Here is a 15809-nt window from a genome sequence, read left to right as displayed (position 1 = left end):
ATTTCTGTCTAAGGTAGATTATAAGATCTGTTCCTTTGCTTTTGGCAGGAAATAGAGCAGGGGATAGGGAAGGGGAGAGCTCTGTAGCTTGCAGCAAGCACACTTATGACCAGCAAAAATAATAAATCACCAAAATCTTGAGAGCGAGGATACGGAAAATTATATTATAAATTTTCTTACTAGAGAAGCTGATAAGCTGCTCACGTTCATAAGCTCTGAGATTAATACTGGGAAAACAGTTTAATGTATTCACTGTTAAAAGTCAGGCATATTTAGGCAAAACAAAAACAAAGTCACAAAACCATGCTCATCTCCACAGGTTCATATAGGCAGGGGCTGGGAAAATACTGCAGCTCTAGGGCTTGAGGGACATGTCAGAAAGGTCAAAGCAGACCCTGACTTGCTTCTTGCAGGTTTTAGTATCTAAGGAGATTCAACACTGAGTGTGTGTGTGTGTATGTGTGTGTGTGTGTGTGTGTTGCAGGGTGGGGTCATAGTTGTGGGGGTAGATGGTAGACAACATTCAAAAATTGTCACTAAGCAAGTGGTAACACTATAGTGGTTTAATGGTCCCTTCTCAACAGGTCCCTGCAAAGGAAGAAGGCAACTAAATTATAGGGAGCAAGGTCTAGACTCTAGAGGGAAATATTAAGAATAGTAATGAGGCTTAGCCAAGCAGTTGGAATTTGGGAAGGCTTTCTGATTCCAAACAGGATTCTAAACTGCAGTGTTAGGCAGGGAAAGTAGAGGCAGGAGCCCATAATTAGTGTTTGGCCAATAGTGTAGGGCAAATAGGGCAAGCCATAACTGGGAGACAAAGAGATTCTAGGAAGATCTGGCAGCAAGTGGGCTTATCCTTCCTGTTTTACTGTCCACAGTGACAGGGTTGTTTCAGGGGTTCAGCGTGCAGAAGAGGGGCATCAGGAACTTAGCAAGTTGTCTGCTAAGAAAAATAAGCGCTGGCATTATTAACTTCGATGAAGCAGGCATGGGCAATTTTTTTCCTTTTTTTCTTTCCTTCCCTTCCTTTCCCTTCCCTTCCCTTCTCTTCCATTTCCTTTCCCTTCTCTTCCCTTCCTCTTCCTTCTTTTCTTTCTCTCTCTTTTTCTTTCTAGTTATTACTTTATTATCTGTAGTCATTTCTTAGCCCGTTACAACTTTCCTCCCCTTCACTTCTTTTGGGCTGTTATTGGCAAATATATTTTACTTGTGTTATATTTTTATATGTTATAAGCCTAACAATTTTCTCTCTTGCTCTTAGTATATAGATATAATTTTATGCAATTGCTTTTAAATCAATTGAGAGAAGAAAAGAGAAAAATATGTATTGAATTGCCATTTCTAATCACACAATATTACCTTTATTGGTGCTCTTTGTGTGAATTTGAATTACTATCTGTTATCATCTTCAGCCTGAAGAATTTTCTTTTGTATTTCTTATAAGGAGGGTCTGCTAGTAAGAAATTTTTCAATTTTTTGTTTGTTTGGGAAACTCTACTTCACCTTTGTTTTAGAAAGATTGCTTTACTGGATACGTAATTTTTGATTGACTATATTTTACTTTGAGCTCTTTTAATATATTATCCCACTGTCTACTGGCCTCTCTTGTTTCTTCGGAGAAGTCAGTTGTTAAGCCTATTGGGGTTTCCTTGTAGATAATATGCCGTTTTCCTCTTTTGGCTTTCAAGATTTCCTTCATGTTTAGACTTTTAGGATTTTTCTATGCTGTGTCTGTTTGTGAGTATCTTTGCACTTATTCTTTGTGCTTTCTGGAAATGCACTAGAACTTTCTGGACATGTATTTTATTGTTTTCTAATAAATATGGGAAGTTTGCAGTCATCATTATTTCAAATATTTTTTCGTCTTCCTTTTCTCTCTCCTGTCCTTCTGGCACTTTCATTATGTGTATGATAGTGCACTTAATGGTGTTCCAATATTTTTCTGAGGTGCTGTTAGTTTGTCTTCATTCTTTTCTCCCCTCTGTTCTTCAGCTATATAATCTCAACTGATCTACCTTCAAGTTTGCTAATTCTTTAGCCAATTCAAATCTACTGTTGAGCCTATCCAGTGAATTTTTAAATTTAACTTCTTGTACTTTTTTACTCCAGAATTTTGTTCTGTTTTGTAATGTTTAAATCTCTCTATAGAGATTTTCTGTTTGATATGACATTGCCATCACACATTCCTTGGCTTCTTTACTCACACTTTCTTTTGACCTGTGAACATATTGATGAGGGCTGCTTTGAAATGTGTTTCTGTTCCATCCAACAGCGGGTCACTGTCACAGGCAGTTTCTGTTGTCTGCTTTAGGTCTTTTATGAGTCATACTTTATTATTTTTTGTCAGGCCTCAAAACTTTTTATTGGAAACTACACATTTTAGATAATATATTTTAGCAACTCTAGATATTGGTCCTCTTTTCCCCTTTGGGGCTTATTATTATTTGTTCACTTATTTTTTTAGTAACTGGCCACATTATTTTTGTGAAATATATTTTCTCCTATACTGTGAAGCCTGTGAGGTTGCTCTGTAGGGAAGCACAGCATTTTTTTTTCACAGTCACCCTGGGATGACAATGGTCCTAATAGGGGGCTCTTCTATTCTTTTCCTGACTACAGTCAGCTGTTAAACTCTACTAACTTGGTGCTGTGGCATGCACCTGTAGTTTCAGCTACTGAGGAGGCCAGGATTTCAGGGTCTGTGAAGTGCACTATGATCGTGCCTGTGAATACATAAAAAATAAATGAAAGTTGCCTGCTGATTGTTGTGTCATTTTCAACAACGTCTTTGGCATGTATTCCTCTACAAATTAATCCAATCAAAATGTAGCTTCTTCAAAGGAATAGTTTCTGAGGTCAGTGTTTGATATTTGTTCTGACTGCAGAATGACTCTGCCCAGCTGTCTAAAACCCAGATTCTCTCTTCATTCATGGATCTAATGAAGATATAGGCTAGACCATATGGTTTAGACTGTACCTTCATTAGATTTATGAGTGCCTTTTATCACAACCATCACTGTTTTTGAGAGCAGCCTCAGGCTCTAACTGCCTGTTTCCTGGTAAGCAGGTATATGCAAACCTACCCAGAAAGGCCAAGGGAGTTGGAAAGCTGAAGAAAGGCTGACAAATCCAGTTCTCAGCAAGAAATATGTATTAGGGACTTATGAACCAAAGAAATGTCTCAGGCAGCTTCAAGAAGATGGATCCTGTGTCCAGCCCTCTAGAAAGTTTTTTTTGTTTTTTGTTTTTTGTTTTTTGTTTTAATTTGACATGGAGTTTCGGTCTGTCGCACAGGCTAGATTACAGTGGCATGATCTCGACTCGCTGCAACCTTCACCTCCTGGGTTCAAGCGATTCTCCTGCCTCAGCCTCCTGAGTAGCTAGGATTACAGGTACCTGCCATCATGCCCGGCTAATTTTTATATTTTTAGTAGAGACGGAGTTTCACCATGTTGGCTGGTCTCAAACTCCTACCCTCAAAATTATCCGCTGCCCTCAGCCTCCCAAAGTGCTGGGATTATAGGCATCAACCACCATGCCCTGCCTAGAAAGTATCCTTTATATAGCAAGCTTTTAGGGAAAGGGATGTGCAGGGGTCACACTTCAGGCTTTCTTGCTGAAACTTCTGAACACTGGGGAAGTTAGAAAGCATCTCTATGAGGGGTTAGCTATGCTACAAGCATCGTTTAAACATTTTGCTGTAGAATAAGTTGGTATACAGGAGTCAAACATCTGTCATCATGGTGATTTAATTCAAGATGGTGTCACTCTTACCATGCAACTGGCTCTTTTCCTACACTTGTCCATGCTTTTTTGCACATAAAATCAGTTCCTCTGGAAAGAGATTAGAAGCTATCTGTTTTATGTCTTACTTCTACCCCCAGGCAAAATCTCTGAGACAGAGCTCTGGAGACGGGGATGAGGACAATGGTAAACTTCTCTTAATGATATTCATATCCTAGGAGCTGAGATGAGTCAGAGAGACAATAGCCTGAGGTCCTCTCGGCTTGCCTCTCTTAGCATGAATCCATTGGTCAATCTCATGCACTGGGCAAGGGTGACTGGGGCAAAGGTGACTGGGTAAGGGTGACTGGGATCCAGTATTCACACTGCACCACACTCAGGGACTGGATGAGTCAAAGAGGAAGAGAAAGGTGGTAAGATGTCATTGGCATGACATAAGAGATTATGGTCTTGAGAAGAAAGAAAAAATGTGCTTTGTTTTGTTTTTTAATTACTTCTAGTTTGGGTTAGGTATCCAAGCCACTGGATACGTACCAAAGGAGTTTGCTTTTTAAAGAGGGAATATGTTGGGGAAATGCAGCAATTTAAGCACAGTCTCAGAAATTCTCCTGCCCTCCCTTATCTTGTCTTTACAGCTTCTGACATTCGTGAAACTACTTTTAAGTCCAGTGAAGACAAGGCTTCTTATGAGCTTCTTATGAGATCTTTAGCCTTGCCAAAGTGGATGTAATGTTTGCTCTGTCTATTTCTTTCTCAGTTAAATCTCTTTCTATAACCTATTATACTCTTGAAAATATAGTATAATTTCCTGGGTATGCAGTTTTGCTCTATGTCTGTGTCACATGAGCTTCTAGGGTGAGTCTGGAAGGACACCACTGAGGACTAGTGCTGGGAACTGCTGGGCTTGGAGGGTTCAGTTCTGGGGTTGGCCCAGACTGGGAAAGATGGTCACTTATGATGGCTTGGGGGAGTCAATAAACACTGTAACTAAAGACAGGAATAAAGCTTGCTATTAAGGAAATGGCCTAGTGTCAAATCCAAAGATCAAATGAAGATGAAAAAGAAACAAATAACAATGATAGAGGCAGGTAAACAAGGATTTGAAAAATATTCAAGCATGAAGAACTGGTTGCAAAAGTGCTTCAATGTTGGGGAGTATCTGTTTTCTTCAAGTTTGTAATGGAGTGTGGAAGTGAGGACAGTGGCTTAAAATAGATGTATATTATACAGGCTTTGATAGTGATCATTGGATCCTCCAAGTGAATGAACTGGACCTTGGGGTAAGGCATGATAGACATGAGGAGGTACTTTAATACTTGTGGTCAAATTTAAGTTCCTTTTTGTATTAGGCTGTTCTTGCCTTGCTATAAATATCTGTGACTGCGTAATTTATAAGAAAAGAGGTTTAATTTACTCTCAGTTCTGTAGGCTATACAGGAAGCAAAATACCAGCATCTGCTTCTGGAGAGGCCTCAGGAAGCTTACAATCATGACAGAAGCCAAAGAAGTAGTAGGCATCTCACATGGTGAAAGCAGGAGCAAGGGGATGGGGCAGTACTACATACTTTAAAATGACCAGATCTTGTGTAAACTCAGAGCGAGAGCTCCCTTATCACCAAGGGAATGGCCCAAGTCATTCTTGAGGGATTCGTCCCCATGATCCAAACACCTCCCACCAGACTCCACGTCCAACACTGGGGATTACAGTTCAACATGAGACTTGACAGAAACATACATTCAAACTATATATCACTTATATTTCCCCTGTATTTCTGTATCTTTGTGCCTCACATCTATTTAGCTGCTAAGTCCTCTGAAATAGTTCTGTATTTCTTTGTAGAAATTGATATTTCTCAAAATATGTGCAATTGAGTATTAGGTTTATTCACTATTAATAACAACCCCTCTCTCTGTCTTTTTTTCTATCTGTCTCTCACACACAGGCACAAAAACACACAGAGATACACAGAGATTACTTGATCAAATGTATTTTGGAAGTGCTGGGTTATACAAAGTGAAGGAAATTCCTTTCTTATTGGAGTTCTCAGAATTTCTACTGTGCTAGAGTTTGCAAAAGTTCTAGGAGGCCAATATACTAGTCAGCATTTCCTAAATGCATTTGCCTATAGAATGCTTGAAAGTTTAGTGATCCACAGAATCTTCTTTGCTAAATACTGCCAAATAATTGTCTCACTACTGGTATCGCTGTCTCCAGTTTATCATACATATGCTTATCAGAATAATCTTCCTAATAATCGTACAACCATTTACTTCTAGGCACTTTGTTTGGTGCTATCAGCTATCACAAGACTCTGGAGCCACAACACCCCACACTGAATTTTGGCTTCACCTTTACTAACTGCATGATCTGTTTTGTTTTTCTCATGTATAATATAGGCGTTTTTAAGGATTACATTTTTTATACAAATATATGTATCTTAGAATACTTTCTAGCATATAGTAAGCACTATAACAGTGACTCCCTTCCTTCCTTCCTTCCCTTTCTCTCTCTCTCTCTTTCTTTTCTTCTCTTTTCTTTTCTTTTCTTTTCTTTTCTTTTCTTTTCTTTTCTTTTCTTTTCTTTCCTTCCTTCCTTCCTTCCTTCCTTCCTTCCTTCCTTCCTTCCTTCCTTCCTTCCTTCCTTCCTTCCTTCCTTCCTTCCTTCTTTTGTTGTTGTTGTTGCTGTTTTAAGTAAAAAGCACCAGAATTTCTTGCAGGGAGAGAATTATGTGAAAGATGAGCTCTCTGAGGCCTAGACTGAAATAAGACAGTAAAACAAAAACGAGAGCTATGTTGTCTGCCTGAGAAGTTACCAGGAATTTTGAATAGGGGTGTAAACAGTGAGTGAGATCAGAGAAGAGGCAGCCAATCAACATGGGAACTGCAGGGAAAGATTATGAGGAAGAAATAAGTAGGACTAGAGAATTTCTGATATTTGGTTTTGAGTTGTATACCGTGCTGCTACAGAAATACTTTTAGATTCTTTGTGACTTCGCTCAAAGGCAGCTATGAACATAGGCTTGTGCTATATTGTGAGAGGGAAGAAATCTTTTCTTGAAGGCTGTTCACCCTTTAGAGAAAAGAACAGCATATATGAGTTGGAAAGATGATCCATAAATGGATTCAGAACTGGAGAAAAAGTGTTTCCTCCTTCTTTCCCCATCTCTAGAATCCCCAGAGGGATTGCAAGGGGAAAACATTTTCACGGCTTGTGGGAAAGAGGCTGGCCTATTCTATTTAAACCTTAAAGGACAGTGTGACCTCAGCTAAATTTAGGCTTATAATTACATATTACTCATGACCACTTTAGGTGGTAGGTATACAGATAAGGAAATTGAGGCTTGTTACCATTACCAACATTTGGTAAAGCCAGCATTTAAATCCAGGTCTGACTTTGAACTCCTTCTGTTGTTTGTTTATGTCATTCTTCTGCTCATACCAACATGTTTCAGGATTGTTATTGTCTCTGAGTAAACTGCAAACTCCTCAGGCCAGCCTTTAAGATCTTCCTTAATTTGGAAACCTGTAACTTTTAAAAACTTAACATTACCACTCTTAAAAGTAGGGTCTACAGAAGTTTATCTGGGATAGTGTTTTTTTTGCTTTTGAATCTTGCTTTTCTAGGGACCTAAGTTCATCTCCCTGGATCAACTTCACCAACTGAGTGCTGGCAGAGACTGGCTAATTCATCTTGACATGGACTGGAGTCTTTCCTTACTTGCGTGACACTTTTCATGTTTTTGCTGCCTGATTCCTGTGCCACTGAGTTCTGTTACCATTTGCTGGGATTCTGTGACATTGCCATCTGTCTTCCTGCCATAATTTCCACCTAGTGCTTGCCAACACATTCCCTTCATACTTGGTTCTGCTTGACTGCCTGAATTTACATTGCCTTTTGATGGGTCTTCACTCAAATTCCAGTCACACCCTAATTGATTGGTCTAGTTTTTAGGTTCTGGCCATCCATGCCTGTTCCCATAACTGAATAAGGCACATTTGTAAAAACCTGGATGTCTAACAAATGTGATAAATTCATGGGATAGTTGGGAACACTGGTCTGAATAGAAGGAAAGTTGTGGAGAAAAGGAAAAAGGGGAAATGATTTATGATGTCATTTGCAAATGTGCAAGCTGGTGACAATAAAAGGAAGAAAAGATCAAGAAAGAGAGCCGACTTGAGTAACATGATTTTGGTAGCTATATTCTCAGTTTTTATGTCTCACCTGAGGAAGAGCTGTTGAGACCTAGTTAATTCACTCAACATATGGTCAGCCTTGCAGCCCAAGCTGGCTGCTGCCATTTTTTAAGCCAAAGTGAGAACCAGCTCATCTCCATTTCGGCAGAATTGGAAAGATTCTTCTCTATGAACCAGTGACTCATAAAACATCACCAATATAAAACTCACAACGAAATGTATAATTTAATTTCTAGCAGTCATTTTGGAAAAATATGTATGTTTCTTAAATCAAACATACTATATCTCAAGTATTTTCTCTAGTCAGTTATAGGGAATAATATTGCTGATAAAGCCAAGAAATAGATTAAAATAATAGAAATGCATATAGTCAATAAAACTAGCTATGAGTTATTTATGGGTGTCTTATGTTGCTGATATGATATATCTTCCTTTATTGCTGTGAGTAATAATCAATCAGTTAACATTGCTTTCTACAAAAGAAAACTGACCACATAAAGATAATAGAACATAATGGCAATTGCTAGAATTAATAATTCTTTGCAGTGAAAACAAATGCATTGAGAAGAAATGCATTCTTCTAGAAGAAACCAAGGACACTAACATTTTTTCTTGTTCATCAGTCAATCATTTCTACATTCAAACCATGAAATTTGAAATGAGAATTTACAACATCTCCAGTTTTCCATACATGGTTATTGCTAGTACACATACACACAAATAATAATAAAATGGTTGTTTTACACATGGTAGGATGAGGACACTTGTGAGTTCGGATTAGCCAGCTGGAAATAATTTTAAAAACAAAAGATTTTATCTAGTGTCATAAATAAATGTTTTATTTAGTACAGCATTGGAGTAAGCTGGAAGTTTTAAAACACACCAAGAAAATGAAAAGAGCAGCAGGCGAAGACAAATATCTAATATTCTTGGTAACTATTTGATTATCTTTCCCTAGTTGTATTGTGGGCATGACAAAAAGATGATGTAGTGGAATAACAGCATAATTCCTGAGGGATCTTTCTGAGAAAAGCAGAAATTGGCAGCTGTTTGTAAATAGACGTGTATTCCTGCCTTTTCTTTACATTTTGTTTCTAATAACTGAAAATTAAGAGAAAGGGTTCTTTGTTATTGTTTTTGTTGTTGCTGTTTGAGAGAGAGAGAGGGTCTTGCTCTGTTGCTAAGGCTGGAGTGCAGTGGTGCAATCACGGCTCACTGAAGCCTCGACTTGCTGGGCTGAAGAGATCCTCCCATCTCAGACTCTTGAGTAGCTGGGACTACAGGTGAGCACACAGCATCTGGATAATAGTCTTTATGTTTTGTAGAAACAGGGGACTTGCTGTGTTTCCCAGGGTGGTCTCTGACTCCTGGCCCAGCCTCCCAAAGAGCTTCAGACATGAGCCACCAAGTCTGGCCAAAAGATCTCTTATATTCTATAAATTTTTCTTTCTGAAGAAGAAGCATGCTAATGAAGTTATAAATTTTTGAGAGTCAAGATTATGGTAGAACTCTTGGTATCTCCTAGCACAGTTCTGAATTTGTAGTAACAATTCAATAAATATTTATTAAATCTGTGGGTAAAGTGAGTCCAAATTTCTAAACTTTGCATGAAGGTTAGGTTTTGATAATGTTTAAGAGAAAAGTGTTATAGAGTTTCATAGGAGGGTACTGATTTGGGCTCTTCTTTAATGAATTAGCTGGTGTGTAAATTCAAATGACGATGTTGAAAGTAAGCTTATGGCATGGGATGGAAATGATGTGATCTGAGTTTTCTCAGGGTCCTTTGCTATTGCCTTGAGGTTCCTGCTTCAGTGGTTCTTTCAATAACTAAGAAACTTTGCTAGGTAGTGCCCCAAAATGGTTGGCTGATAGCTGGGATGTCCTAGCAGTGAATAGGAGAGAGGATGGTACTATGCCTTCCTCTATCCCTCAGTTCAGATAAAAATCTGACTGTGTTCAGTTATCTACCCTCCTCTGTTTGGCCCTGTGCTTTAGAGAAGGGCTGTCCCAGGCACAGGTAATACATCCTGATTGGTTTAAAACCTGGCCAGGCATGGTGGCTCACACCTGTAATCCCAGCACTTTGGAAGGCCAAGGTGGGTGGATCACCTTAGGTCAGGAGTTTGAGACCAGCCTGGGCAACATGGTGAAATCCCGTCTCTACAAAGACAAAATTAGCAGGGCGTGGTGGTGCATACCTGTAGTTCCGGCTTCTCAGGAGGCTAAGGCATGAGAATCACTTGAACTCGGGAGGCGGAGGTTGAGTGAGCCGAGATCGAGCCACTGCATTCAAGTCTGGGTGACAGAGCAAGACTCTTTCTCAAACAAAACAATACAAACCAGTTATAGTAGAACCATAGTTCTTGTCAGTAATTGGTAGATATATGAGTACGTGACCAGCTTCCAGCCAATCAATCAAAGGGATAATCTGCTGCAGAACTCCTGGGAGAGGTTTGGTTGATCCTAAGAGAAACTCATAGGAGGAAATACTTTCCTCTTCCTTTGGAAGTAATGGTAACTGAAAATGATGCCTGAATTTGCACAGCCATCTTGTGACCATGAGAGGAGGTAGTTAAGGACAGTATGATGACTCACTGTGTGTGTCAGGAGAGTAAGGAGGAAAAATAACTGATTCCTTGATATCATTACTGGGCAGATGAATCACTATTTCTGGACTCATTCTTATGTGAAACATATTTGTTTTTGTGGCTTTTTGAGTGCATTTGCTAGTTTGCATAGGGAGACCAGATTCAACTAACGAAAATGTAGGATTTGCAATTAAATTTGAATTTCAGGTAGACATTGAATAATTTTTTAGTATATGTATGTCCAATGCAATATTTGTCCCAGGCAACATTTGGGACATGCCTATACCAAAAAAAAAAAAAAAAAAAAAATTGTTGTTTATCTGAAATTTAAATCTAATGAGGTGTCTTGTAGTTTATCTGGCAACCCTAACCTCACAGTAGAGAGCAGTCTACTTAATTCAGTAATGAAACTATTTTCTCAGGTCTTATTAGGTCTGTATACTCTTTTAGAAGTGAGGTGAAAGTAGGTTTATCAGTCACAGTTAAAGTACATATATTTGAATTCAGCCTCATAGTCTCGAAAACTAATTTTAAAAAGCTCGAAAATTTTCCTCTTAAGTCTTGTCCAACCAGATTTGAAATGCTACTGTAATGCAGATTGACAGTGGAAAGAATCAGACAGATCTTAGAATCTCAGCTTCGTTATTTACTACCTGTGTGGGTCTGGTAAAAATCAGCTATCTGAATTGATTTCAAGTATCTCAACATATGGTTATGAGGAATTAATAAAATAGATTGTGAGAAGCATCTATTGTGTCAGACATATATAATTTGTTCAAAACACATTAGGTGTCTATCCCATATTAATTGTAAAGAACTGGCTTAGGAGTACTTGTGAGGGTCTTGTACTAAGAAAGAATAGCAACTGATACATCCAGACTCCTGTGTTACCCTTTTTCTCTCCACAACTTGAGCAGAATGAACAGAATAAGATATGGACAAACGGGGTGCCTTATGGAGTGAGGAACTTGTATTCTCTTAATGAAAAACTGAGTTTTACTCCTGACACTGGGACTGACATATATGTGATTCCTTGTAAATGCTTATTTTATTATTTTTGATGTTATTATTATTATTATTATATAATAGGAAAGGACAGTTTTGCCTTTTCTTGGAGGATAAGAACTTGTCTTAGTATCTTCAGCATGAGGCACAGTAGGTAACACCACTGAAACAATACTTAATGGAGCACACCTGGCCACAGAATTGGGTTCCTGACTAATGGGTACTAAATAGACCACACAATTTTCCTAATATGTTATTACACATTCAAATTTTTATGTCCATATTATGACACTTCTATCCTCCTTTTGTTCACACACAAAAAAACCAGATCTCCCAGAGAAAAATATAGAACCCTCAGAATGACAGCTGCGATGCCAGGTCTTACTGTGCTTCCATAATTCCGGGGAAGAGAAGAATTGGAGAGGGACAGAAGAACAGCTGCCTTCAAGTAGTTGAAGGGCTGTCATATGGGAAGAAGGCTTGCTCATGCTATGGACTCCAAGGGTGGAACTAAGGTTGAAGGGTAGAAGTTAAAAGGTGGCATGGTCAAGTTTAAGCAATCAAAACTGCCCATTACTGCAATGTCTCAAATGTGGTGAGGTCTCCTCTACTGAAATGTTGATTCACTGTCTCTGATGACCATTTATCAGGAATATTAGAGCAGTAACTACAGCTCTGCTTTCTTCTTAACTTGTAAAATGGGGATAATAAACCCAATTTATCGACTCACAGGAGAGGGATTTGATCCAACAAAATCTAAAGAGACCCTTTTGCTAGTTTTTAGACAGCTGTAAAGTCCTAGTTGCAGTGGTTTTCAAACTTTGCTGCAGACTAGAATTACCTTGGGAGCTTTCAAAAACCTGTATGTCTAGGCCTCATCTGCAGAGATTCCGATTTAAGTGGTATCGGGTATGCCAGAGAATTAGGGTTGTTTTAAAGCTCTCCAAGTGATTCTCGTGTACAACAATTTTGAGAACCACTAAACTAGTGTGCTACTTAGAGAGCCATTATTCTGGATTTTACTTTGGAATCTGGGTTGGACTATAGCTGTGACATTGAGCAACTACTTTAATTTCTCTTGGATCTATATTCCTTGTTTGCTAGGAAGAAGAGGACATACATACTTCTAAGGTAACTTCCTCTAGTATTTTATTGCTTTAAGGCAGTTGACCCTTAAAGGTTTATGAATTAAGAAAAGGGCACTTTACTTTCTAGAAGTAGAAGAGGATCTCTGCTTTGACACATGGGAATTGTTGGCACTCTTTTTCTTAGTTTTAATAGCAGTCATGGACTCCTCACAATGCGGGGATGTTTATACCTCTCTGGGGAATGTGTGGCACCAACAGCATTTGGATGGCTGGTTGTTTCAGCAGGCCTTTCCTTAAAATAGGCATGCACCCTAATTTGAGAAGAAGCTGGCACAGGATAAAAGTGGGTTTCTTTACTCTTCCCCAAGATTCTAGAAGCTGCTTCATTATCAGAGTTGGAGTCATCTGGTGGATAATTGGACACTTTTCTTGGTGTTTTTTTTGTTTTGTTTTGTTTTTTTTGTGCATGGCTATACTTCATTATACTCTTTTGGGCTGCTGTCTTACGTACTGCTTAGTGACTTGCTTACCAATAATTTTCCTAGTCTAACCCAGGACAACTATGTTGTCTTTTGGTCTTGACTTTGCTTCTTTCCATATGAGACTGCGTGTCTTATCGTCACTCCAGTCATCCAGCAACTGACTCTAGACAGGTAGTCAGGGACATAGGATTCCAATTTTCTTTTCTTTTTTTTTTTCTGCAAGGAAATTTAAGGACTCTAGTTATTAGGTTTTCTCAAAGCTGTTGCTCGTATTCCAGGTAATTCATATTTGTTGGTGAAGTTTTATTTGCCACGCAGTGCCCACAAAAGTAATCCTAGAAATGAGCAGTATTATGAGGCATAACACATCCACATTTTATGTGGAGGATATGATCCAGTGGCATTTTATTTAGTGTGAAACTTCTAACTTCTAAAAGGGAAGATTCTTTTGGAAGGATGGTCTCTTGTTGTGCAATACTTCGTGAATTTCTAGTTTAAAAAAATTAGATTTTCCAAAGATCCACTACTATGTACACATTTCAAAATAAATCACCCAGTTAAAACTCAATACAATCTTATCGTGAGAAATTTTGGAAAGCTTGAGTTACTTCTAAGAGTTAAAAATGTTCTTTCCTCCTCTTCTGCATTTCAGACTGGACATGATTACTCTGATGTTTCCGTAAATGCTATTAGTGCAGTGTGAAAGTGGGAAAGAACTTTTTTTTTTTTTTTTTAAATCAGGGAGGGCAACAGAGCAATCAGAAGGATCACAGGGCACCATGTTAATAACAAATCACAGGAGGTGGCTCCATAAAGGTTGTGAAAACTGGTTTCTCATTGCAGGAATTGGGTTGGGCCACCCCTTCACCCCCCTTCTCAAACACAAATATTTTCATATAATAAAAGCCTGTTTCTCTGTGCTTACAACCCAGCCTCCATTCCTTCGACACCACCATTTTAAAGGGATTTACTGCACGGACTTCTCCCAAGTTCCTAGGCATTATCTTCTGGACCCTATCCTGCAGAGGTGAAGCGTCCCTTTGGGGACTCTCGCTGGGTGAGAGGGACAAGAAACACCCACTAGGACCCAACCCCGGCAAACAGCGGCTCGAGCATGCGCTGAGAGTTTGTGCAGCTGGCCCTGACTGCCGCCGCTGCCTCGTCCGGACTCGGAGAGGACTTGGGAGGGACAGCGGCGCTGGGAGGTGGCTTAGCAGAGACTTTCCAGCAACTGCTGCCCAGGACTTTTTTTTTTTTTTTTTCTTTTTCCCAGGAGGCGGCGACGGCGGCGGCGGGGGGAGAGGAAGAGAAAGAAGCGTCTCCAGCTGAAGCCAATGAAGCCCTCCGGTTCTCCGCGAAGAAGGTCCCTGCTCCGATGAGCCCCCGCCGTGCGCCCCCGACTATACCTCGGCGGGCGTGGGGCACGGGGCCCAGCGCCTACGGTAAGTGGCCGCGCGTCTGTCGCCTTTCCTGCCCGCTGTCCCGCCAGCCCGCCGGCGGCTGCCCTCCGCGCTGTGTGCTAAACTACTTAAGGGCTGGCTCTGGGGCTCCCTGCCGCTGGCGCTTCCCCTCGCGCCCTGCCGGGGGCGCGCGGACGCGATGGCTGGGTCGGTGGCCGCGCTCGCTTTGTGCTCCGCGGGCGGCTTTGAGCGAGGGGTCGCGGGAGCGGCCGGGGCGGGGGAAGGGGGTTTGAATGACTAACCCGGCGTCTGCACAGCTGCACGGGCCCTAATTCCCCCGCGCCCCCTCCCCGCCCCCCGCCCCCTGTCCCAGGCTAATCCATCACTCTGGGGCCGAAAACATCATTTCTCACGTTCTCCCAGAGAAACCCTATTCGCCGGGCGGAATCCCAGCTCCGCACTGCGCCCTCCGAACCCTCCCCCCACCCCCCAGTCCCTTGCATTCACACCCGAGCTGCGGGGCAGGGTAGAGGGGTGCTGAGTTGGAGTGCCCAGGAACTGTCCTAACTGGAAGGGTGCTCATGCTCTCGGGCTTGCCGGTGGCGCCTGTGACGTGTCCGGGGGCAGGGGGCAGTGTGTTTTCTAACCTTCAGGACAGTTCCGAGCAGAGCGGTCCCCGAGGAGGGGCGTGGTGAGGGAGGTTTTCAAGAGCGTCTCATCAGAATACACAGGGCCTCGTCGCGTGTTCCCTGAGAACGCGAGTTTACTGTGCGACTTCATTCATCCGGATAGTTGCTCTTTTTTCCCAGCAGGTGTTATCTGAAGCCGGTTTGGAACTTTTGGGAGTTTAGTTACTATTATGACTTTAACAAATGAGTTTTGATGAGGCGATGTCTCGAATGCACTGGGCTTCGGGACCCTCTGGACCCTGCTGAGGGCTGGCAGAGGAGGGACGGGCAGGCAGTGGGGAGCGTGATGGTGAGATGTCCCCTGTTCTCTCTCCCCCGCCCCCTGCAGATCGCTGTCGTTCTGCCCTTGGGAGTAGGATGTGGTGAAAGGATGGGGCTTCTCCCTTACGGGGCTCACAATGGCCAGAGAAGATTCAGTGAAGTGTCTGCGCTGCCTGCTCTACGCCCTCAATCTGCTCTTTTGGGTAAGTAAGTTTCACTGCACCAACAGGTGGGGACGGCTGGCTCTGGTTTTCTGCAGCCACCGGATAATGCGCCAAAGGGCATGGCTAAGCATTAATTAATTACATGGGATAACACCCTCTATTTTTCAGAGAAGTAAAATTTGACCTTCTTAAAA

The 15809-nt window shown here is 41.1% G+C and overlaps 1 protein-coding gene across 2 annotated transcripts in view; it reads left to right on the top strand.

Annotated features, from left to right (window-relative positions):
* The first annotated feature begins 14034 nt into the window (after positions 1 to 14034).
* The window catches only part of TSPAN12 (tetraspanin 12), a 71450-nt gene continuing 69675 nt past the window's right edge, over positions 14035 to 15809 (top strand). The window contains exons 1-3 of one of the 2 annotated variants that reach the window (XM_007982707.3): positions 14035 to 14128; positions 14375 to 14543; positions 15519 to 15654. In XM_007982707.3, coding sequence (XP_007980898.1) covers positions 15589 to 15654 — 66 coding nt within the window. In that variant the 5' untranslated portion in view covers positions 14035 to 14128; positions 14375 to 14543; positions 15519 to 15588. Of the gene's footprint in view, positions 14129 to 14374; positions 14544 to 15002; positions 15314 to 15518; positions 15655 to 15809 lie in introns of those variants that run through there. The other variant, XM_007982708.3, reaches the window with a different exon arrangement.

Source organism: Chlorocebus sabaeus, chromosome 21, assembly GCF_047675955.1.
Source record: "Chlorocebus sabaeus isolate Y175 chromosome 21, mChlSab1.0.hap1, whole genome shotgun sequence".
Lineage (NCBI taxonomy): Eukaryota > Metazoa > Chordata > Mammalia > Primates > Cercopithecidae > Chlorocebus > Chlorocebus sabaeus.
The sequence above is the reverse complement of the archived record's forward strand: the minus strand, read 5'-3'. Positions and strand labels throughout refer to the sequence as shown.